Source organism: Anolis sagrei, chromosome 1 (genome assembly GCF_037176765.1).
Source record: "Anolis sagrei isolate rAnoSag1 chromosome 1, rAnoSag1.mat, whole genome shotgun sequence".
Lineage (NCBI taxonomy): Eukaryota > Metazoa > Chordata > Lepidosauria > Squamata > Dactyloidae > Anolis > Anolis sagrei.
This window is the reverse complement of record NC_090021.1, coordinates 4,281,257-4,306,168: the sequence shown is the minus strand read 5'-3', so window position 1 is coordinate 4,306,168 and position 24,912 is coordinate 4,281,257. Positions and strand designations below refer to the sequence as shown.

Below are 24,912 nucleotides of genomic sequence, written 5' to 3'. Positions count from 1 at the left end.
GTAACCAGCCTTGAGGAGAGGATGGCAAGAAATAAAATTATTATTATCATCATCATCCATGAAAGACATGCCTGCAAATATGGAGAAAGAGCTGCACGGGGTTGCTGGATTCAGATGTGCAGCAAAGAAAACCAAAGCCAGACCCGAAAAAGCAATAGAGGATTTGAATTTTTATGCTTCAATTATCAAATACGAGGGTTATCCGAAAAGTGAGGTTACAAGGCATGTAGCTCTTATGGGGAATTTTTGCAGGAGAAGTTTGTATCACTGCTGTGTAGAGATAAGCCAGCAGAAGCCAACGAGCAGTGCCGGTCGTCAGCAGCTCATTGACTGGCATTGCGGTGAAGGTTACAGGTGAGCTTCTATTTCTTACCATTGCGTTTCCCTCCAAGTGTTAATTTTGACTGTACAAGGTGCATCTGGAAATTAAGGTTACAAGATATTTAAAAAATAAAATTCATCACGAGATCGTTTAGGTTTATGGAGAGGACGTAATGTCAGGAGGGCATGTGGCAAAATGGGTACAGAATTTCAACTGCGGAAGGACGGAAATTCACGATGAAGACAGAAATGGACAGCTGTCCGTTGTGGCTGATGACCTGGCTGAAAAAGGTGGCGGGAGATTTCTATGACACAGGCATCAAAAACCCGTCCCGTAGATGACAAAATGTATTGAAGCGAATGGTGATTGTGTACAAAAATAATGTAATACAGTGGTTCTCAACCTTCCTAATGTCGTGACCACTTAATACAGTTCCTCGTGTTGTGGGGACCCCCAACCATAAAATTATTTTTGTTGCTACTTCACAACTATTATTTTACTATTGTTATGTATCGTAATGTCAATATCTGATATGCAAAATGTATTTTCATTCACTGGACCAAATTTGGCACCAATACCCAATACGCCCAAATTTGAATACTGGTGGGTTTGGATGGGGATAGATTTTGTCATTTGGGAGTTGTAGGTGCTGGGATTTATAGTTCACCTACAATCAAAGAGCATTCTGGGCTCCACCAACGATGGAATTGAACCAAACTTGGCACACAGCACTCCCATGACCAACAGAAAATACTGGAAGACTTTGCTGGGCATTGACCTTGAGTTTTGGAGTTTCCGTTCCCCTATATCCAGAGAGCACTGTGGACTCAAACAATGATCTGGAGCAAACCTGGCACAAATACTCAATATGTACAAATATGAACACTGGTGGAGTTTGGGGAAAATACACCTTGACATTTGGAAGTTGTAGTTGCTGAGATTTATAGTTCACCTACAATCAAAGAGCATTCTGAACCCTACCAATGATAGAATTGGGCCAAACTCCCCACAAATAACCCCCATGACCAACAGAAAAGACTGTGTTTTCTGATGGCCTTTGGTGACCCCTCTGACACCCCCTCGTGACCCCCCCAGGCATCCCGACCCCCAGGTTGAGAAACACTGATGTAATACCTATGCTATAATCCATCTAAGTTTTATTTAACTATATTCATTCTTTGTATTTTAAAAAATATTGTAACCTTACTTTCCAAATATCCCTCAAAAACACAGACTTCACACTTGGAGGGAAACGGAATGAGAACGCTCATCTCTGACCTTCACCACAATGCCAGTGGATGAACTACTGACGACTGGCACTGGCTTCTCGCTACACGGCATTGATACCGGTTTCTCACATCAAAATTCCCCGTAAGAGCTACATGCCTTGTGACTTTACTTTTCAGATAACCCTCGTATTTAATAACTGAAACATAAAAATTAAAATCAAACCCGGACCCATGCGACCCACATATAGGCAGAAAACAATACGCTCAGACCTCACTACCTCTGAGGATGCTTGCCATAGATGCAGGCGAAACGTCAGGAGAAATGCCTCTAGAACATGGCCCTATAGCTCGAAAAAAATCCACAAGAACCTAATATGCTCTTTGTCACCTTTCCTTTTCATATAGATGTTAGAAATATTAAATATTAGAATTAAGGAAGACAGCTGTATTAAAGGAGAGAAAATAAAACAAGAATTCAAAGTTAAAGCATATGCTGATGATACGTTATGCATTCTAAAAGAGTGACTGAAAAGCATTCAAAGCTTGATGGAAACAATGAGTATGAGAACGTGAAAGGATTTAAAATGAATAAAGAGAAGTTCATGTTCTTAATCAAAACTCTGTCAAAAAGTAATATTGACAAATTAGAGAATTTTTCAGCTGGTAAGGAAGCCTCAAAAGTAACATACTGAAGATTAGGGCTAACCAAAAAAATAACTGTTGATATATTGAGATAAATTACCTCTGTCTCTTATCTCAATACTTCTTGACTCTCCAGCGTCCGCTTGGAAACCACAAGGAAAATAAATTCACCATGCTACTTTGGATCAACTCCAAAGCCTGGAGTGGCTTACTTTATTGCAAATACTAAACTACAAACGATATACTATTTACAGAAGTAGAGAAAACACGTCTATTCACCTAGCCGTACATCATTGGAAGCAAGAGAACATAGTTATCAGATCTTTGGGAATGTAACTACGTCACTGGAACTCTCCAAAGTTACTCTCTAGGAATCCATCACAGCTCTATGCTTTTAAATCTTACATTATATTGCTTCATCACACAGTTTAAACTATGACAATAGTTCACTACATTTAAACCATGTTCTGACAATAACTTATTTCAAAATAATTATCAAAAAATGTGGAAGGAGATTGAAGAAAATTTGGAAAGATGGCAAAGAATTCAATTAACTTGGGTGGGGAGAATAGTGGTGATAAAAGGGATCTGACTCAAAATGCTGTTTTATTCCAAAATCTACGAATATTTAAAGGAGGGAGAATTTTCAAACATTGGGGGAAGGATTTGACTAAATTTATATGGAATGGGGAAAAAGCTAGCATTGCTTGCAAGAACCTAAGAGATGCCCAAGAGAGAGGGGCTTAAGTATGAATACGAAGTGGGAGGCTTCCGCTGGCTAAAGGAAGGGGCAAGATTAGGAAACCCACAACAACACAGTGATTCCGGCCTTGAAAGCCTTCGACAATACATTGTTCAAAATCTGCTGGCCCTTGCTTTGTTCTGAGGCTGAGAGAGCGTGACACAGCCAAGGTCACCCAGTGGCCAAGCGGAGATTCAGCCCCTGGTCTCCAGAGCCGCAATCCAAGGCTCGCTTTCTCCACTTCAGTTAGAGTCTGGAAGCACAACGCTTTCAAAATGAGTTAGGTATTATTAGAAAGCGCTAGGCTTCAGCTGGCTAAGGAAATGGGTAAGATTAGAAAATTGAGCTTTATTCAATCTGGAGGGATTATAACAAATACATTTAAGTTACAATTTAAGAAATTAAAAATTTGAAGAAAAATGCATATTAAAACGTATAAACATTATAATCACTATTAAAATCATGTCATCCATACTTGTAATCTGGGACCGTTCCGAAAATCATTAATCATACATCCATTGCGAAAGGATGCATGTCTAAAAAGAGTGTCACCAACATGAAAAGTTGGCAAAGTTCTGTTTTAGGGAGTCTCTCTGGGGTCAAATACTACTGCTCTTTCCAATTTGAATTCTATGTCTATGTAGCTTTGAACTCTCAGAGAAGCTCTTTCCACACTCCATTCACTGCTTCTCCCTAGTGTGGGTCCTTTGATGCGAACATAGACTTGAATTATGAGTGAAGCCTCGTCCACAATCCAGGCATTTATAGGGTTTCTCCCCAGTGTGAGTAATTTGATGTGAATGTAGAAGTTCACTCTCAGTGAAACTCTTTCCTCACTCTACGCAGGTATCAGCTTTCTCCCCAGTGTGAATCCTTTAATGTGAATGCAGATTTGAACCCCAAGTGAAGCTCTGTCCACATTCCAGGCACATTCGAGGGAAGCGTCGTCCACAATCCAGGCATTTATAGGGTTTCTACCCAGCGTGAGTCCTTTGATGTCTACGTAGATGTCCACTGTGAGCGAAGCTCTTTCCACACTCCAGGCATTTATAGGGCTTCTCCCCAGTATGAGTCCTTTCATGCAAACGTAGGCCTGAATTATGAGTGAAGCTCTGTCCACACTCCCGGCATGTATAGGGCTTTTCCCCAGTGTGAGTTCTTTGATGTCTACGTAGATTTCCATTGTTACTGAAGCTCTGTCCACACTCCAGGCATTTCTCCCCAGTGTGAGTAATTTGATGTGAATGTAGAAGTTCACTCTCAGTAAAACTCTTTCCTCACTCCAGGCAGGTATCAGCTTTCTCCCCAGTGTGAATCCTTTAATGTGAATGCAGATTTGAACCCCAAGTGAAGCTCTGTCCACATTCCAGGCATGTATAGGGTTTCTACCCAGTGTGAGTCCTTTGATGTCTACGTAGATGTCCACTGTCAGTGAAGCTCTTTCCACACTCCAGGCATTTATAGGGCTTCTCCCCAGTATGAGTCCTTTCATGCAAACGTAGAACTGAATTATGAGTGAAGCTCTGTCCACACTCCAGGCATGTATAGGGTTTTTCCCCAGTGTGAGTCTTTTGATGTCTACATAGATTTCCATTGCTACTGAAGCTCTGTCCACACTCCAGGCATTTATAGGGTTTCTCCCCAGTGTGAGTCCTTTGATGGACACGTAGATTTCCATTGTTAGTGAAACTGTTTCCACACTCCAGGCATTTATAGGGTTTCTCCCCAGTGTGAGTCCTTTGATGTAAACGAAGACTTCCACTGTTAGTGAAGCTCTGACTACACTCCAGGCATTTATAGGGTTTCTCCCCAGTGTGAGTCCTTTGATGTAAACGAAGACTTGAACCTTGAGTGAAGCTCTGTCCACAGTCCAGGCATGTATAAGGTTTCTCCCCAGTATGAGTTCTTTGATGTCTATGTAGACTTGAATTATCAATGAAGCTCTGTCCACACTGTCTACGAAGATTTCCATTGATATTGAAACTCTGTCCACACTCCAGGCATTTATAGGGTTTCTCCCCAGTGTGAGTCCTTTGATGTCTACGTAGACTTCCACTGTTAGTGAAGCTCTTTTCACACTCCAGGCATTTATAGGGTTTCTCCCCAGTATGTATCCTTTGATGCTGTCGTAGACCTGAATTCTGAGAGAACCTCTGTCCACACGCCAGGCATTTATAGGGTTTCTCCCCAGTATGAGTTCTTTCATGCTGTCGTAGACTTCTATTCTCAGAGAAGCTAAGTCCACACTCCAAACACTTAAATGGTTTCACCCCGGTGTGAGTTTTTTGATGCACATATAGACCTGAATTACGAATGAAGCTTTTTCCACACTCCAGGCATGCATAGGGTTTCTCCCCAGTGTGAATTCTTTGATGCACATGTAGACCTGAATTACGAGTGAAGCTTTTTCCACACTCCAGGCATGCATAGGGTTTCTCCCCAGTATGAGTCCTTTCATGCAGTCGTAGACTTCCATTCTCAGTGAAGATCTTTCCACACTCCAAGCATTTATAGGCTTTCTCCCCAGTATGAGTTGTTTGATGTCTATGTAGATATGAACGATGACCGAAGCTCTGTCCACACTCCAGACACTTATAGGGCTTCTTCCCAGTGTGGGTTCTTTCATGTTTCTGCAGATGATCCCTCCGAGTAAAACTCTTTCCACACTCCAGGCATTTAAATGCTTTCTCCTCCATGTCAATAGTGATATGGATGTTGAATTGCAATGCAGATAGTTGGCGCTACTTTTTTCTCTTTCTTATCTGTAAATGAAGTCAGGAATCGGCAAGATCATCACCCTGAGATTCTTTCTTCCTTCTTCCTATATTAATGGTTACCTTATTGCACCCAAGAGTTGGCTCCATAGAATCCTCATTTCCCTGGTGAAGAAAGAAGCAAAAGATCAGGGATGAAAGCCAGAAACCTTCTTTACCTGCAAGCCTTTTCCCCCTTTCCCTTCATGGGTCATGTTGAAAATGGGAATACCAAGAAATGCAGACATCCGGGTCTCAAGCAAATACACAGATACCAACAAAGGCAATCACTGTTTCGTAAACAAGAAGCGAATGAATCCTGAAAGAAAAAATGAAAAGAAAGGATGGAGAATGAAAAGAATGAATGATAGAAGGAAGAAAGGGTGATTCCTAATATTTATCTCCCTTTGGCAAGATAAAGCAGGGTATACATATAATACTAATTCTAATAATACTAATACTACTAATAATAATAATACCACCAAAGTCAACATCGACGCCAAAATACAACACCACCTGAGCTCTGCAAGTGCAGCATTTTCCAGAATGAAGCAGAGAGTGTTTGAGGACCGGGACATCCGTAGGGAGACCAAGGTGCTTGTCTATAAAGCTATTCCCCTCCCAACCCTGCTCTATGCCTGTGAGACGTGGACTGTCTACAGACGTCACATGCAGCTCCTGGAACGTTCCCATCAGCGCTGCCTCCGGAAAATCCTGCAAATCTCCTGGGAAGACAAGCGGACAAACATCAGTGTGCTGGAAGAAGCAAGCAAAGACCACCAGCATTGAAGCGATGGTCCTCCAACATCAACTCCACTGGGCCGGCCACGTTGTCCGGATGCCTGACCACCGTCTCCCAAAGCAGTTGCTCTACTCCGAACTCAAGAACGGAAAACGGAACGTTGGTGGACAGGAAAAGAGATTTAAAGATGGGCTTAAAGCCAACCTTAAAAACTCTGGCATAGACACTGAGAACTGGGAAGCCCTGGCCCTTGAGCGCTCCAGCTGGAGAACAGCTGTGACCAGCAGTGCTGCAGAATTTGAGGAGGCACGAATGGAGGGTGAAAGAGTGAAACGTGCCAGGAGGAAGGCGCGTCAAGCCAACCCCGACCGGGACCGCCTTCCACCTGGAAACCAATGCCCTCACTGCGGAAGAAGATGCAGAGCAAGAATAGGGTTCCACAGCCACATACGGACCCACAAGGAAATCCATAATGGAAGACCATCTTACTCGTCCAACGAGGGATCGCCTAAGTAAGTAAGTACTACTAATAATAATTTTATTTATAACCTGCCCTCTCCCCCCGAGGGGACTCTGGGTGGTTTCCAGGAAATAACAAAAATGGCAAACATTCAATGCCAAGAACAGCTGCGTAGCAATAAAGACGTAAACAAGGAATAAATGATCTCAATATAACTTATAAAACCAACCAAAAATTAGCTGAGAATTAAATTAAGTAAACATAATGTAACACAAGGAGTCATACAAATTAAACACAATACATTAAAATAAAATACTATGCCATGTCCAGCAGGCTGAGGTAGACCAACGTGAGGATATATGCAAAAGGATATTCATCCTCCGCTGTGGTGGCTGTATGAAGAAAAATAATAATTATAATTTGAAATGAAAATAATGAGAAGTGAGGGGTTACCTGTTTGTTTCTGAGAAGGAAAGCAGAATCTTTGGTAGAAGGGGAATTTTACAGGTGACTCAGAAACCTTGCAGGCTTGTTCTATCATATGTCAATATTTGGATAAGCCGAGGTCAGAGCGGAGCTAAATGTGTTACTAGGGTTAGTGCCAAGTACAAAGTTAATAATTATTAATCCAGGGAAGAAGCGAACATCTGAAGATATGGTATAACAGCGCCACCTCCTGTCTGGTTGATGTAAATAGCAGGCAATTAAATACACCTTTTAAATGGAGCAATTGAAAGAACTAATATATTATGAATATATTGTGAATGTATTGTGGGGGAAATTAAGGAGAATTAATAAGGAAAATGCTTGTTTTGAATAAATTGAAGAGATATATATGAAGACATATGTATGAAGAGAAATATATGAAATGATGATTCATTCTAAAGATTATGTAAGTCCTCTGGGAATGTAGTCAGCTGATGGAAGGGAAAATAGTGGATCTTGCCAACAAATGTTCTTGGCTGCGATTCCTCGAGGACAAACGGATGTTGATTAGATTGTGTAAATGTCAGGACTTTTCTGCGCATGTATAACCCTGAGAATTATGCTATAAATGCTGGAGCAAATCTGACTTCCAGTGTGTGTCAGATATTGTATTCTGAACACCCGATCAGGCCTGATTGAATAAAAAGCCTGGAATCTGTTGCTGTCTCCCTTCTCTTCCTTCCTGATTGCATTCATCTGATCCTGGGTAACAAACCTGCTGCTACAAATGGGGGCTCGTCCGGGATCTGAATCAACAGTGAAGGAACAGAAACGAAGTCCCACCACTCAGCGGGCCAGGTAAGACGACGATCAGAAGGGGCGAAACGGGTACCCATTGAAAGAAACGACCCGGCTGATCCTCGCCTTCCCTGCCCTTTAGACTGGGGTATATTGAGACTGGGGTATATTGATTCCACGGCACAGGTAAAGGAAAAAGGCTAGCCTTAAAGGAACAGGAAAAGGAGGTACATGGGAAGTACCTGGGGAATATTTCACTGTGTGATTACTGCAGAAATCAAGTGAAAACCCCTCGAGTGACGTTTTCGCACAGAAATCGCACTCACAGGTTAAAGGAACACACTTTCAGGGGAAAGTGATAAGGTTGTTTTGTGTGTGTATTTTGGTTTATGAAATATTGTGTTGTTGCTTCTTTGCTTCTGTATTTTCCATTCTTTATGCTTTCTGTGCTTAATACTTTGTTTTAAAAAGAAAAAAAAAGAAGAAAAAAATATAGAAAATGGGTGGTATACCAAGTAAAAAGTCTTTAACTGCTCTTGAATGCATGGTGGAGAATTTCTCAAAATTTAGAGAATTAACTCAAACACCAGGATGTAATAGCCCCCAGAAATTGAGATCTCTTTGTGAACTAGACTGGGTGCAATTTAATACCGGGTGGCCAGGTGAAGGAAGTTATGATTTAAAAGATATCAGAACAGTTGTGAGAATAACAGCAGAGGTTCATCCGGATCAATTTCCATATGCAGAGGCATGGGAAAATGCTATCATTACACAGCCCGCATGGTTAAAGAAATGTCAAAACAAAGAATGTGCTGTTTTTGTAGCTTTAACTAATTTGAAAAAGCCTCAGGCAGATAAGAAGAAAAGAAGATTTGGAATTTTTCCTTGTCCTGAGGAAGAAGTGAGTAACCCTCCTCCTTATGTTCCTATGTACCCACAGTTAAAAGCCATTGACAATGAAAGGTCAACTTTGGTTCCTCAGGCAACTTCTTTAACCACACCAACAGCTTCTGATACCTCTCCTGGGGAATCTAAAAAGTCACCTTTAATAGATCTAGCATCTGCAAGCAGATGGCTTCAGAATATAACAGAAGAATTTTTGCGAGATAGTCCCATAGCTGGAAGAACTAGAAGCCATAGTAATCCAAACCCAAAGATTGCTTTTCAATTGCCTTTAAGATCAATGGTCCAATATGTACAAGAGATAGATAACAAAGGAGAATTAACCCTAACTCCAAAAACCACTTACCAGCATGTGCCTTTTACCACTTCAGATTTGTTAAATTGGAAGTCTAATAATCCTCCTTATACTGAAAACCCTCAGCCACTTATAAATTTGTGTGAAACAATAATGGCTAGCCACCAGCCAGATTGGTCAGATTGCCAACAGCTATTGCAGGCTCTCTTCACATCTGAAGAGCGAAGAAGAATCCTTAATCAAGGAACCCAACTAGCACAGATATATGCTGCTGAAAAGACAAGTTATAATCCCATTGAATGGGCTGCAGGGGCATTTCCTTTGACAAATCCAAACTGGGATCCTAATATAAGCCGAGAGATGGAATATATAGTCAGATACAGGGAATTTTTAATGGAAGCTTTGAAGAAGGGACCCCAAAAGGTGATCAACCTCAAGAAGATACAGGAAGTAATGCAAGGAAAAGATAAAAGTCCAGGTGCTTATTTAGAGAGATTATTGGAAGCTTACCGAAAGTATAGTCCCTATGATCCTGAATCAAAAGATGGATCTGCATTATTAAATACTTCATTTGTTACTCAATCAGCCCCAGACATTCGTAGAAAGTTGCAGAAGCAAGATGGGTTTGCAGGGATGAATCTGTCCCAGTTAATTGAAATAGCTACCAAAGTATTCATCCATAGGGACGAAGCAGAAAAAAGAGAAAGAAAGAAAATAAGAGAGGAGGATCATAAGATTTTTTTGAACCTTCTAGATAAAAGAGATAAATTGAAAAAATCTGAAAGTGGAAACAGAAGGAAAAGAGGAATGTGGCAGAAGGAAAGAAGAGGAGGACGAGGGATGCCCCTGGGAAGACACCAGTGTGCCATTTGTCGTCAAGAAGGTCATTGGAAGAATGAGTGCCCATCTGCTCAAGGAATGGTAGGAATACAAAGGGGAATGCCATCCCAGAGAGGACATTGGAGAGGAAGAGGCCGGGGAGGAGGCCACCAAGGGGGATATGCTAACCTGGTTCCTGGGGCTAGATATGGAGAAAAAAGAGAAGAAGAATTTGTTGAGATGGTTGGATTAGGAGAAGACTGGACGGAATAGGACAGACCGGCCCCCTTATGCCTAGGCCCGGGGGAGCCATTGGTCAAAATGAATGTTGAGGGCCAGGAAATGACTTTTCTAGTAGATACGGGAGCTGACCACTCTGTGGTAACAAAGCCAGTGGCCCCTGAAAATGGACTAGAACTTAATGTGGTTGGAGCCACCGGTCAAAGACAAAGTTATCCTATGTTACAAAGCAGAAAATGTGATTTAGCAAACCAACAAGTGATGCATGAATTCTTATATATACCTGAATGCCCAATCTCTTTATTAGGAAGAGACTTGCTTTGCAAAATGAGAGCAATATTAGCATTTGAAGACAATGGGACAATGGAAATGACTGTTAGAAAGAGACTTTATACTTTGATTTGTCCTATGTCAGAGGAATGGAGGATATTTACTGTTTGTGAGGAAAGCACTGAAGAATGGAAGAAATATGGAGTTCCAGGTGTATGGGCAGAAGACAATCCACCTGGCTTGGCCCGGTGTGTTCCACCTGTACAGATAGAAGTAAAACCAGGGATGGGACCTGTGGCTATTCGACAATATCCCATACCTCGAAAAGCTGTAGAAGGGATCAATTTGCATCTGAATAAGTTACTTGAATATGGGATCCTAAGAGAATGTAGGTCTCCTTGGAACACCCCTCTTTTACCATTACAAAAGCCAGGAACACAAGACTTTCGTCCGGTGCAGGATTTAAGAGCTATAAATCAAGTTACAGTAACCATACATCCTGTAGTGCCCAATCCATATGTACTTTTAAGTTTAATACCAGCAGCTGCTACCCATTTTACAGTCTTGGATTTGAAAGATGCATTTTTTTGTATACGCCTTGAAACCAATAGTCAGCCCATTTTTGCTTTTCAATGGGAAAACCCTACAACCGGAGCAAAAGTCCAATATACTTGGACTCGTTTGCCTCAAGGTTTTAAGAACAGCCCGACGATATTTGGAACTGCATTGGCTCAGGATTTACAAGGGTTCCCATCTGACCCTAAAAATAGGGTGCTTTTACAATATGTGGATGATCTTCTTTTGGCAGCCACGTCACAAGAAGAGTGTTACAGGGCGACTAAGGAACTATTACATCTACTTTATGAAAAAGGATATAAGGTTTCTAAAAAGAAGGCCCAGCTGTGTAAAACTGATGTCAAATATTTGGGTTTTCGTGTGTCACAAGGAAAGAGACAATTAAAAATTGAAAGGAAACAAGCAGTTTGTGCCATCCCCACCCCCACCAGTAGGCGTCAAGTGCGAGAATTCTTGGGGAGTGCGGGGTTTTGCAGAATTTGGATACCGAACTTTGCTATCATGGCAAGACCTCTTTATGAAGCTACAAAGGGGGGTGAAAAGGAACCATTTAATTGGACCCCCGAATGCGCCCAAGCATTTGCCCAGTTAAAACAAGCTCTGGTGCAAGCACCTGCATTGGGCCTGCCAGATTTGGAGAAGCCATTTACCCTTTATGTTGGTGAACGAGATGGAATAGCAGTGGGGGTGCTTACCCAGCTACTAGGAACCTGGGCAAGACCAGTAGCCTACTTGTCCAAACAAATAGACAAGGTAGCAAAGGGTTGGCCATGTTGTCTACGTGCTGTAGCTGCTACGGCCTTGCTGACTCAAGAAGCTGATAAGTTGACTTTGGGACAAGAATTGGTAGTTATGGTTCCTCACTCAGTAACAGCTATTATGGAATATAGAGGACATTATTGGTTCACAAATAGCCGTATGTTGAAATATCAGACCTTGTTATGTGAGAACCCTCGAATCAAGTTACAGGTTTGCAGTACATTAAATCCTGCTTCACTCCTGCCTATTGAAGGAGAATTACTTCAACATAATTGTTTGGAAACTATGGATGAGATATATTCCAGTAGGCCTGACCTAAAAGATCAACCTTGGCCTAAGGCGGATGCTACTCTTTTTACAGATGGAAGCAGTTTTGTTGAAAATGGACAAAGGTATGCTGGATATGCTGTAGTAACTGCAACCACTGTGTGGGAAGCAGAACCACTTCCTCTAAACACCTCAGCTCAAAAGGCAGAACTGATAGCCCTAATTAGAGCTCTTGAATTGTCAGAAGGAAAAACAGTCAACATTTATACAGATTCAAAATATGCATTTACTACTCTGCATGCACATGGAGCTTTATATAAAAAAAAGGGTCTATTAAATTCTGCTGGGAAAGAAATACGACATAGTGAGACCATCCTGAGATTGTTAGATGCTGTCTGGATTCCTGCTAAAGTAGCAGTGATGCATTGTAAAGGACATCAATATGGCGAGGATCCTGTGACCTTTGGAAACCGATATGCTGACACTACCGCAAAGGCCGCGGCCCGGAAGGGACGAGGACAAGAGCCGGTCATGGCCCCTTTGCAGATAAGAGACTGGTTAAGGAAAGATGACTTGTTATATACTCCAGAGGAAGAACAATGGGCCCAGCGTGAGAAAGCTGTAAGGAAAAATGAATGGTTGGTGTTGCCTGACCAGAGGCTGTTTGTACCCAGACAGATAGCTTGGAAAATGATTAAGGAGGCACACCAGGAAACCCATATGGGAAAAACAGCTTTGGCCTCACTAATGGGACGACAACTTTACATAAATGGGCTCACTGCCCTAACAGGAATAGCCTCAGCCAGATGTCATATTTGTGCTGAAAATAACCCCAGAACAGGACCACTGCCACCTCCAGGGGTTCAATATCAAGGAAATACACCTTTTGAATCTTTAGTAGTAGACTTCACTGAAATGCCAAAGTGTGGGCCTCATAAATATTTGCTTGTGTTTGTATGTACTCATTCTGGATGGCCTGAAGCATATCCAACTAGAACTGAAAAGGTGGCTGAAGTGTCAAGGGCACTTCTTAGAGACATCATCCCAAGATATGGGATTCCTTTGCACATTGGTTCAGATAATGGACCAGCTTTTGTATCAGAAGTCTTACAGTCCTTGGTCCGACTATTGGGGACGAAATGAAAGTTGCATTGTGCATATCGACCTCAGAGCTCAGGAAAAGTAGAAAGGATGAATCAAACTCTAAAAGGAAAATTATCAAAAATGTGTCAAGAGACTCGCTTGCCATGGACTAGGTTACTGCCTATAGCCTTGCTCCATATTAGATGTACTCCTACTAAGTTTTTGGGCCTGTCCCCGTTTGAACTTATGTATGGAAGACCTCCCCTTGGATTGAGGCATCTTCAAGGAGATATTAATCAATTGGGACAGCAAGCATTAAAAAGAGATGTTCAAACATTAGGGCTGGCCATAGCCCAACTTCAACAATACACTGAAGAACTAAGACCACCTTGGCCAGCTACTCCTTTACACTCCTTCCGCCCGGGGGACTCAGTGCTGATTAAGGATTGGAGACTAGAACCGTTAAGACCAAAATGGAAAGGGCCTTTTACTGTCTTGCTTTCAACTCCCACAGCTGTCAAAGTGGAAGGAATCAAAGCCTGGATCCATTACACCAGAATAAAAAAGGCACCATCTGAGTGGACTGCGACTCCTGAACAGAAAGATCTCCTGAGACTTCATACCGTCAAACCAACAGCGCCATGAGACCCAGAAAGAGGACTACGGCTCTGGTTTTGACCACATACCTGGAAGCTGGTCAAATAAATCAGACAGAAGATTGAGGAGCACTGTGGAAGTGCCGACGTGTATGGGACATTCTTCAATAATTGTGATAAATGATTCTGTTTGATTGTGTTAAAATTATTGTTATTCTTTTCTTGCTTTAAAATAAGGATCTGACATCCTGAGTTTGCGATGCTACTGTGGAACATTCGCTCGCAAAAAGGGGGGAATGTGGTGGCTGTATGAAGAAAAATAATAATTATAATTTGAAATGAAAATAATGAGAAGTGAGGGGTTACCTGTTTGTTTCTGAGAAGGAAAGCAGAATCTTTGGTAGAAGGGGAATTTTACAGGTGACTCAGAAACCTTGCAGGCTTGTTCTATCATATGTCAATATTTGGATAAGCCGAGGTCAGAGCGGAGCTAAATGTGTTACTAGGGTTAGTGCCAAGTACAAAGTTAATAATTATTAATCCAGGGAAGAAGCGAACATCTGAAGATATGGTATAACAGCGCCACCTCCTGTCTGGTTGATGTAAATAGCAGGCAATTAAATACACCTTTTAAATGGAGCAATTGAAAGAACTAATATATTATGAATATATTGTGAATGTATTGTGGGGGAAATTAAGGAGAATTAATAAGGAAAATGCTTGTTTTGAATAAATTGAAGAGATATATATGAAGACATATGTATGAAGAGAAATATATGAAATGATGATTCATTCTAAAGATTATGTAAGTCCTCTGGGAATGTAGTCAGCTGATGGAAGGGAAAATAGTGGATCTTGCCAACAAATGTTCTTGGCTGCGATTCCTCGAGGACAAACGGATGTTGATTAGATTGTGTAAATGTCAGGACTTTTCTGCGCATGTATAACCCTGAGAATTATGCTATAAATGCTGGAGCAAATCTGACTTCCAGTGTGTGTCAGATATTGTATTCTGAACACCCGATCAGGCCTGATTGAATAAAAAGCCTGGAATCTGTTGCTGTCTCCCTTCTCTTCCTTCCTGATTGCATTCATCTGATCCTGGGTAACAAACCTGCTGCTACACCGCCTCTCCATAAGCTAGATTGCATAGATAGGTTTTTAAAAGCCTTTAAAAGGAGGAAAGAGGGAGGCATTTAGATATTTTTAAAGATTTTATCAGACAATGTAAATTATTTACTGATATATGCACATACAAAGACAACCCACCACCCACAGTACAGCAACCCCACAACCTACCCACTACATCAGTGTTTCTCAACCTGGGGGTCGGGACCCCTGAGGGGGTCGCGAGGGGATGTCAGAGGGGTCGCCAAAGATCATAAGAAAACACAGTATTTTCCGATGGTCATGGGGATTCCATGTGGGAAGTTTGAGCCAATTCTATTGTTGGTGGAGTTCAGAATGTTCTTTGATTGTAATGAACTATAAATCCCAGCAACTACAACTCCCAAATGTCAAGATCTATTTTCCCCGGACTCCACCAGTGTTCACATTTGGGCATATTGAGTATTCATGCCAAGTTTGGTCCAGATCCACCATTGCATGAGTCCACAGTGCTCTCTGGATATGGGTGAACTACAACTCCCAAACTGCAATATTCCTGCTTCTTGGCAGGGGGTTGGACTGGATGGCCCATGAGGTCTCTTCCAACTCTTTGATTCTATGATTTTATGATTCTATGATTCAAGGTCAATGCCCACCAAACCCTTCCAATGTTTTCCATTGGTCATGGGAGCCAAGTTTGGTTCAAATCCATCGCTGGTGGAGTTCGGAATGCTCTTTGATTATAAGTGAACTATAAATCCTAGCAACTACAACTCCCAAATTACAAAATCAATCCTCGCCCAACCCCACTAGCATTCACATTTGGGTGTATTGGGTATTTGTGCCCAGTTTGGTCCAGTGAATGAAAATGCCTCCTGCATATCAGATATTTACATTATGATGTATAACAGTAGTAAAATGACTGTTATGAAGGAGCAATGAAAACAATATTATGGTTGGGGGTCACCACAACATGGGGGGCTGTATTAAGGGGCCGCGGCATTAGGAAGGCGGAGAACCACTGCACTACATTGACTTCCATCACTTCACATTTTATTTAACCCTTTATATTTCTAGCTCAATTAATTCCTCTTGTCTTTTATTTCTTCAGACCTCATGTCAAGTAAGCCAAAGCGAGCTTCCAGTTTCTTCCAAAAATCCACGATTTTCAGAGATCAGAGTGAAAAGAGGGGCAATGAAGGCAGTTCCATCTTGCCTCCTGCACTGTGCTCATAATCATCTCTCTATATAAAAATCCTCCGTGCATAATGAGTACCTTAAAAACAAAAAAACTACGGGGCCAAATGACCCCAAATTTGCCAACAAAACTCCTCACAATTCAAGGAGTGACCATCGCTGAAACAAACCCCCACAAAACACCTTTAAATTCAAAAAAGGAAGAAGACAACAACCTCCCACACACACACACCCCCACATCACAAGGGAAGGAGGAAGGTGCCATGATGGGGGTCATAGGGACACACGAAATTGACACTGCTTGGAAAGGAGCCCCAAAGACCATCCAGCCCAACCTCATTTGACAGTAAAGGAAGACACCATCAAAGCCCTCACAACAAATGGCCAACCAGTTGGAAGGGAGCCCTAAAGGTCATCCGGTCCAACCCCCTCCCTCCCTCCCTCTCTCTACTTCCCTTCCTTCTCCTTCCTTTAATTCTTTCCCTCCTTCCTTTCCTTTTCTCCCTCCCTCCTCCCTCCCTTTCTTTCCTTCCCTCACTTTGCTTCCTCCCTTTCTTTCCTTCCTTTTTCTCCTACCCTCACCAGCTTCATCCTCCTTTATTAAATCTACAGTGTAGATGCACCCAAAGCCACCCCTTCCACACTGCCATGTAAAATCCAGATTATATACTTAAGACTGGATTATATGGCAGTGTAGACACACACACACACACACGGATGGATGTTGGATCCCTGGTTGGTGATATATATATATATAAATATTATACTATTTTATATTGCTATATAATACATATATACTATAATATACATATACATATACATACATATACATACACACACACACACACACACACACACACATATATATATATATATATATGTTGTTATATATACCACTATATATTATTATATTAAATAGACTCATAGAATAGAGTTAGAAGGGACTCTACCATGGTATTGGGGGAGAACAGACAGGAAGGAAGGAGCGAAGGAAAGAGGGAGGGAAGGAAGGAAGGAGAGAAAGTAGAAAGGAAAGAAAAATGGAGGGAAATGCAGGAAAGAGGTAAAGAAGGAAGGAGAGAAGGAAATAAAAAGTGAAAGAAGGAAGGACACAGGGAGGGAAGAAAGGAGACAAAGTGAGAAGTAGAGAAAGGGGGAAGGAAGGAAGGAAAGAGAGAAGGAAGGATGTCACCAGAGCGAAAGAAGGAATGAAAGAAAGAGGCAGAGAAGGAAGAAAGGAGAGAAAGGGGAAGGGGAAGAAAAAGGGGGGAAGGCATAGGTTCCTGGAGGATGGAGTGGTTGGATCTTCTCGCAGTCCAAGGCACTCTCAGAACTTTCCTCCAACACCTGAACGAATGAACAACAAGCATAGGTAGGTACCTCTCTTTCATAATAGTCCAGATATCTACCTCTACTTCGAAAATTCTTACTACACGCCACAGCAACGCGTGGCAAGGCACAGCTAGTATCTATATAAATAAAAATGTAATGTTCGTTTGTGGGATTAACATAACTCAAAAACCACTAGACGAATTGACACAAAATTCGACCACAAGACACCTATTAACCCAAGGAGTGACCATCACTCATAAAAATTGATTTCGTCATTTGGGAGCTGTAGATGATGGGATTTATAGTTCACCTAAAATCAAAGAGCATTCTAAAGTCCACCAACGATAGAATTGAACCAGACGTGGCACATAGGACCCCCATAAACGACACTAGAAGGGTTTGATGGACATTGACCTTGAGTTTGGGAGTTGTAGTTCACCTACATGCAGAGAGCACTGTGGACTCAAACAATGATGGATCTGGACCAAACTTGGCACAAATATTCCATATGCCCAAATATTAAATGATCAAGGGTCTGGAGAACAAGCCCTATGAGGAGCGGCTTAAGGAGCTGGGCATGTTGTGAGAGCCGTTCAGCAGTGGAACTCTTTCCGGGGAGTGTGGTGGAGGCTCCTTCTTTGGAAGATTTTAATCAGAGGCTGGATGGCCATGTGTCAGGGGTGCTTTGAATGCAATATTCCTGCTTCTTGGCAGAATGGGGTTGGACTGGATGATGGCCCAGGAGGTCTCTTCCAACTCTTTGATTCTATGAGGCTGGATGGCCATCTGTCAGGGGTGCTTTGAATGCAATTTTCCTGCTTCTTGGCAGAATGGAGTTGGACTGGATGGCCCATGAGGTCTCTTCCAACTCTTTGATTCTATGAGGCTGGATGGCCATCTGTCTGGGATGCTTTGAATGCAATTTTCCTGCTTCTTGGCAGAATGGGGTTGGACTGGATGGCCCATGAGGTCTCTTCCAACTCTTTGATTCTATGATTCTATGAGGCTGGATAGCCATCTGTCAGGGGTGCTTTGAATGCAATTTTCCTGCTTCTTGGCAGAATGGGGTTGGACTGGATGGCCCATGAGATCTCTTCCAACTCTTGGATTCTATGATTCTATGAGGCTGGATGGCCATCTGTCAGGGGTGCTTTGAATGCAATATTCCTGCTTCTTGGCAGAATGGGGTTGGACTGGAGGGTCCATGAGGTCTCTTCCAACTCTTTGATTCTATGACCCTGGACATCCCATAGATATTGTGCACACCCCACTCGCTTGACCACCAACTGAACCTCTGAGGATGCAGCAGGCAAAACGTCAGGAGAGAGTGCTGCGGGAACATGTTCGCCACACAGCTTGAAAAACTCTCAGCAACGCAGTGATTCCGGCCATGGGAGACTTCGAGAAGACAATCATAATATTGGTGTTTCTTCTAACCCGCCTCCCCTTGTGCCTCAAGGCGGGTTAGAGCAGAACTCAAGCACATTGTAAACAATATAGAAACCCCATAAGATACAAATACTAAAAGGTATGTCTATGAAAGGCGCACATTGGAACGTGTTTCTACGAAATACAGATTGAAATAGACACAGAAGAGAGGTCAAAACACAAGAGGCAGAGTTGGAAATCCCTAAGCTGAAGGGGAAGCGGAAGGCAGGCTCTGCCAGGAGGAGACTCACTCCAGAAGGGCCTGGGCCTATCCTCCAGGGAGGAAGGAAGGAAGGAATCCCTCAGGAAAGAGGAGGCCGCGGATGAGTCGGGAAAGGAAGGAAGGAAGGCCTCCCTCTCTCCTCCCTCCTGAAAGGAGTCCCGGATGGAAAACAGAGAAGGAGGGAAAGGAAGAGAGGGAGAGACTGGGCCCAATCCGCTCACCTCCTCCTCCTCCTCCTTCTTCTCCTTCCTTCCTTGTTGTCTTCCTCGCAGAAATGGCGGCGGAGAAGGAGAAGGGGGCGGGGCCTGGGTGACGACGCGTCTCTATGACGTCAGGGGGCGTGGCCACAGGGCTTGCAAAAGGGGAGGGGCCTTCCCGACTGGGTGGCCTCTGGGTCCCTCTCCCTCTCTCCCCCTCGGGGCTTCTATCCTTCCTTGCTTCCTTCCTCCCTTGCTTGCTTCCTTCCTTCCTTCCTCCTCTCCTTCCTTCCTCCCTTCTCTCCTTCCTTCCTTCTCTCCTTCCTTCCTTCCTCCTCTCCTTCCTTCCTTCTCTCCTTCCTTCCATCCTCCTCTCCTTCCATCCTCCTCTCCTTCCTTCCTTCTCTCCTTCCTTCCTCCTCTCCTTCCTTCCTCCTCTCCTTCCTTCCTTCCTTCCTTCCTCCTCTCCTTCCTTCCTTCTCTCCTTCCTTCTCTCCCTTCCTTCCTTCTCTCCTTCCTTCCTTCCTTCCCTCCTTCCTTCCTTCTCTCCTTCCTTCTCTCCCTTCCTTCCTTCTCTCCTTCCTTCCTTCCTTCCTTCCTTCTCTCCTTCCTTCCTTCTCTCCTTCCTTCCTTCCTTCCTTCCTTTCTCCTCTGCTTCCTTCTCTCCTTCCTTCCTTCTCTCCTTCCTTCCCTCCCTCCTTCCTTCCTTCTCTCCTTCCTTCCTTCCCTCCCTCCTTCCGTCTCTCCTTCCTTCCTTCCCTCCTTCCTTCTCTCCTTCCTTCCTTCTCTCCTTCCTTCATTCCTTCCCTCCTTCCTTCCCTCCTTCCTTCCTTCTCTCCTTCCTTCCTTCCTCCTCTCCTTCCTTCCTCCTCTCCTTCCTTCCTTCTCTCCTTCTTTCCTTCCTCCTCTCCTTCCTTCCTTCTCTCCTTCCTTCCTCCTCTCCTTCCTTCCTTCCTTCTCTCCTTCCTTCCTTCTCTCCTTCCTTCCTTCCTTCTCTCCTTCCTTCCTTCCTTCCTTCCTTCTCTCCTTCTCTCCTTCCTTCCTTCTCTCCTTCTTTCCTTCCTTCCTTCTCTCCTTCCTTCCTTCTCTCCTTCCTTCCTCCTCTCCTTCCTTCCTTCCTTCCTTCCTTCCCTCCTTGCTCCCTCCCTCCCACTCACTCACTCACTCACTCTGGGCTTCTCTCCTTCCTTCCTTCCTTCCTTCCTTCTCTCCTTCTCTCCTTCCTTCCTTCTCTCCTTCTTTCCTTCCTTCCTTCTCTCCTTCCTTCCTTCTCTCCTTCCTTCCTCCTCTCCTTCCTTCCTTCCTTCCTTCCTTCCCTCCTTCCTCCCTCCCTCCCACTCACTCACTCACTCACTCTGGGCTTCTCTCCTTCCTTCCTTCTCTCTCCTGCCAGGCTTCCTTGGCTGCAGGAAAGGTGCTGTCCTCCCTTCTCCATTGTCAGGATCAAGCAGCTCAAAGCCCAGAGGGACTCCAAGGTGCGTCCTCAGGACAGTCTGGGGGGGGGGGGGAGGGAGGGAGGGGGGCCACCCCCCAGGACAGCCCTCCTAACCCCAAGGGGTCCCTTCTGGCTCTGCCTAGCCTGAGTTCCCTTGGGGGCCCCGCTCTTTCCTGGATGGCCTGGGAGGCTGAGCAGGGACAGCCCTGGGGGGGGGGGGGGCTTGGGAGGGGGGAGGCCCCCAGGAGCCCCAAGAGGGAGGGAAGCCAGGCTGCTCCCACCCAAGGAAAGAAGGAAGGTCCCCCAGGACTCGGATGGGGGGGGACGACCCCAGGAGGGCTTGCCTGACCTCTCTTCCCCCCACATGCAAGCCCCACACCAGCACACAGGAAAGAGGAACAACACTCTCCAGTCTGGAACAGAAGCTGGTTCTTCTCCTCCTCCTCCTTCTTCTCTTTCTCCTCGTCCTCCTTCTTCTCCTCGTCCTCCTTCTCCTCCTCCTCCTTCTTCTCCTCCTCCTCCTTCTCGTCCTCCTCCTCCTCCTCCTTCTTCTCCTCCTCGTCCTCCTCCTCCTTCTTCTCTTTCTCCTCGTCCTCCTTCTCCTCCTCCTCCTCCTTCTCCTCCTCCTCCTTCTTCTCCTTCTCCTCCTCCTTCTTCTCCTCCTTCTCCTCCTCCTTCTCCTCCTCCTCCTCCTTCTTCTCCTCCTCCTCCTCCACCTTCTCCTTCTCCTCCTCCTTCTTCTTCTTCTTCTCCTCCTCCTCCTCCTCCTCCACCTTCTCCTCCTCCTTCTTCTTCTCCTCCTCCTCCTCCTCCTCCTCCTCCTTCTTCTCCTCCTCCTCCTCCACCTTCTCCTTCTCCTCCTCCTTCTTCTTCTTCTCCTCCTCCTCCTCCTCCTTCTTCTCCTCCTCGTCCTCCTCCTCCTTCTTCTCTTTCTCCTCGTCCTCCTTCTCCTCCTCGTCCTCCTTCTCCTCCTCCTCCTTCTTCTCCTCCTCCTCCTTCTCGTCCTCCTCCTCCTCCTCCTTCTTCTCCTCCTCGTCCTCCTCCTCCTTCTTCTCTTTCTCCTCGTCCTCCTTCTCCTCCTCCTCCTCCTTCTCCTCCTCCTCCTTCTTCTCCTTCTCCTCCTCCTTCTTCTCCTCCTTCTCCTCCTCCTTCTCCTCCTCCTCCTCCTCCTCCTCCTCCTTCTCCTCCTCCTCCTCCTCCACCTTCTCCTTCTCCTCCTTCTTCTTCTTCTTCTCCTCCTCCTCCTCCTCCTCCTCCTCCTTCTTCTCCTCCTCCTCCTCCTTTCTTCTCCTCCTCCTCCTCATTCTCCTCCTCCTCCTCCCCCTTCTTCTTCGGGGCCTCTCCTCAGGGCTGGAGGCAGAGCACAACATAGTTACAACACTTGGATTGTGTATTCCAGCCTGGCAAGAAGTGTGGGGTGGGGTGGGGGGCACACTAGATGATATTTCAGGGCCCTTCCAAACCTCATATAGACTTCCCAGGAGTCTGGTGGAATGTGTCGCCTTCTCTGGAGGTCTGTAGAACTGAGGCTGGATGGCCATTTGATGGGCAGGCTTGGATTGTATGTCTTCCTGCATGGCGAAAAGGGGAGAGGTCAGACTAGATGACCTTTAGAGATCCCTTCCAAATGTAATATAGACTTCTTTGGAGTTTGGTGGCGTCTCCATCTCTGCAGCTCTTTAAATCAAAGGCTGGGTGGCCATCTGTTGGGGGGTCTTGGATTGTGTGTCTTGCAGCCTAGCAGAAGGGGTTAGACTCAATGACCTTTGAGGCACCTTCCAAACTTATATAGACCTTCTTGGACTCTGGTGGAATCTCTTCTCTAGAGGTCTGTGAAACAGAGGCCGGATTGCGATCTCCTGGGCAGGCTTGGATTGCGTGTCTTCTTACCTGGAAGAAAAGGGCCAGACTAGATGCCCTTTGAGGTCCCTTCCAGATTAGATGCCCTTTGAGGTCCCTTCTTCTTACCTGGAAGAAAAGGGCCAGACTAGATGCCCTTTGAGGTCCCTTCCCATGGGTTCGTATTGTCTTTTCTTCCCTCTCCCTCCTTTCTTGGAGCCACTCATACTTTGCGACGCCTTGGCAGCTGCTCAGGGGTGTTTCGGGGGTGCCAGTGCCCAACTAACCTACATCTCCCAGGGGAAAGTGCTTGGCACCTGGAGATGCAGCTCATCCTTCTGCTGGTGTCTGCTGCTGATGCTTCCATTGTGACACATTCCCGACATTTAAGGGATCACAGGAGGGGGAGGGGGAGGAAGGGGGGCGCATACCAAGAGACTGGCATCTTCAGGGCTGACCTTCCCTGCTGAGACCCTGCTAGGCAGAGTGTGTCGTATTTATTCGAGTCTAATGTGCTGTAGAATCTAATGAATTTAATGCCCAGCGCCATAACGCACCCTCTTTTTGTCACTTGGCCATTGCACTAGCTGCCTGCTGAGAATCCCTTCTTTCAACACAAAAGTGTTGCAGCACCAAAGCTTCCAGTATTGGAAATTCCATAACCTATTGGAAATAAGTGCACCATAACCTTATCGAAAAGGTATACACGATGTCACATCCATTTGGCAAATGTGAATCTCCCTGAAGATGTGGAGACCACTTTTTGACAACCACTAATCAAGAAAAGCATGACCTTCTTAGAAGTCAATTCTTTGAACAAGTGATATTCATAAGCATTCATGTAATGGCACACAGGTAACTCAGCTGTTAAACTGAAGAACCATGTCTTTAAACTGCCAAGGATAAAGACATGCCACTACAAAAATAGATTTGGATAGCAGAGGATGGTTGTTTCTTTGAAGTAGAATTTGCAGTTGCCCAAAAGATATACACTCCCTTAAAACCTTTTAGTTTGATTGGTTTTGCTACCGCCAATTATACAGTATATTTTAGAAAGATAATAAAGTAGGATTCACTAAAAGAAAATCGGAATAGGAGAATATTTTAGAGAAGAGAAATAAGGGATTCATTTCCAGATTATATAGGGACATATTAGAATACAACCTGGAATATAATCAATCAAAAGGATAATAACAGCAAAATCTTGGAAAGGAGAAAAAGAGCGATTGCTAAAGGACTGGAGAGAAAGAAGTAAGGGAATATCTCCCAAAGGCCAAACTATCCCATGACATACGTGGAGGAAAGAGGAAGATTTTGTTAAGAAATGCAGGCTTGCATTTGGAGATCGAGAAAAGAAGAGAAAAACTAGATTTCTGAGTTGTCACCTGGGGAATTTATTAATGCAGGATAAGAGTGGGTTTTTTGTGACCTTAGCTTCACACGAGGTGGCAGTGGAAGTCATGAGTGGGGGATTCGGCAGAATGGCATTGTTCTGGAACAGTTGTTCCAGGAGCTCCAATTTTATTTGCTTTGAATTAAATGTTTTGCAGTCCCAGGCTTGGGATGTTGCAGCAGGGTGGCTTCCTGTTATAGTTTGCAATCATAGGGCAAGCCACCTGTCTATTATAGTTAGGATCCCTGGTCCCACCCCTCTCTGGGTTTTTTGGAGGGAAGGGGCCATTTTTCAGTTAGTCTCAGCAAAGGAAGTCAATGCAGAGGACAGACGTCCTCCTGTACAAAGGCTTTGTCCCTTAAGACTTTCCAGGGGAGAACAGTCTTGAGAGCCTCTGAAGATTCCCAAAGGTTCCGGGGAAACAGCCTTACAGCCCTGAGGAATTCCGGAGGGAATAACAGCTCTAACCATCAAAGCAGCTAAGTGATTACAAGCCTTTTGATAGGTTTGCTCGGCATTGAGACGCAGTTCAGCCTGGTAGTGAATCCACATCAATAAGGTTTAGGTTCACAGCAGCCTGGGAGGAGCTAGAAAGGGGAATTTTCCTTTAAACAAGGTTTTTGAAGATAGTGCCTGTTCCCTGTGAACAAGACTGCAAGAGCCAAGAGACTGTTAAGAAAGCTTTACAATTCCTGTTTGTTCATCAATAAAAGACTGTTATATTCAAGCCCAAGCCTCATAAAGACTGTTTAATAAGGGGAATTTCTCTAAAGGCTTCTTGGATCTCTGGCTTCCCGCTGGATCCTAGCCATACATCCTCTCTTAAAGGCACTTCATTT

The 24,912-nt window shown here is 44.3% G+C and overlaps 2 protein-coding genes across 2 annotated transcripts; one reads left to right on the top strand and one right to left on the bottom strand.

Moving 5' to 3' along the window:
- Window positions 1-3,337: 3,337 nt before the first annotated feature.
- Window positions 3,338-19,502, bottom strand: LOC137097758 (zinc finger protein 420-like). Its single transcript, XM_067472721.1, has 2 exons — window positions 19,431-19,502; window positions 3,338-5,814 (listed from the first exon to the last, which is right to left on the bottom strand). Exon 2 carries the CDS (start codon window positions 5,629-5,631, stop codon window positions 4,321-4,323), a length of 1,311 nt encoding a protein of 436 aa, XP_067328822.1. The 5' UTR covers window positions 5,632-5,814; window positions 19,431-19,502; the 3' UTR covers window positions 3,338-4,320.
- Window positions 8,675-19,522, top strand: LOC137094762 (uncharacterized). Its single transcript, XM_067463199.1, has 3 exons — window positions 8,675-10,233; window positions 10,405-12,853; window positions 19,482-19,522. Exons 1-3 carry the CDS (start codon window positions 9,043-9,045, stop codon window positions 19,520-19,522), a joined length of 3,681 nt encoding a protein of 1,226 aa, XP_067319300.1. The 5' UTR covers window positions 8,675-9,042.
- Window positions 19,523-24,912: the final 5,390 nt, after the last annotated feature.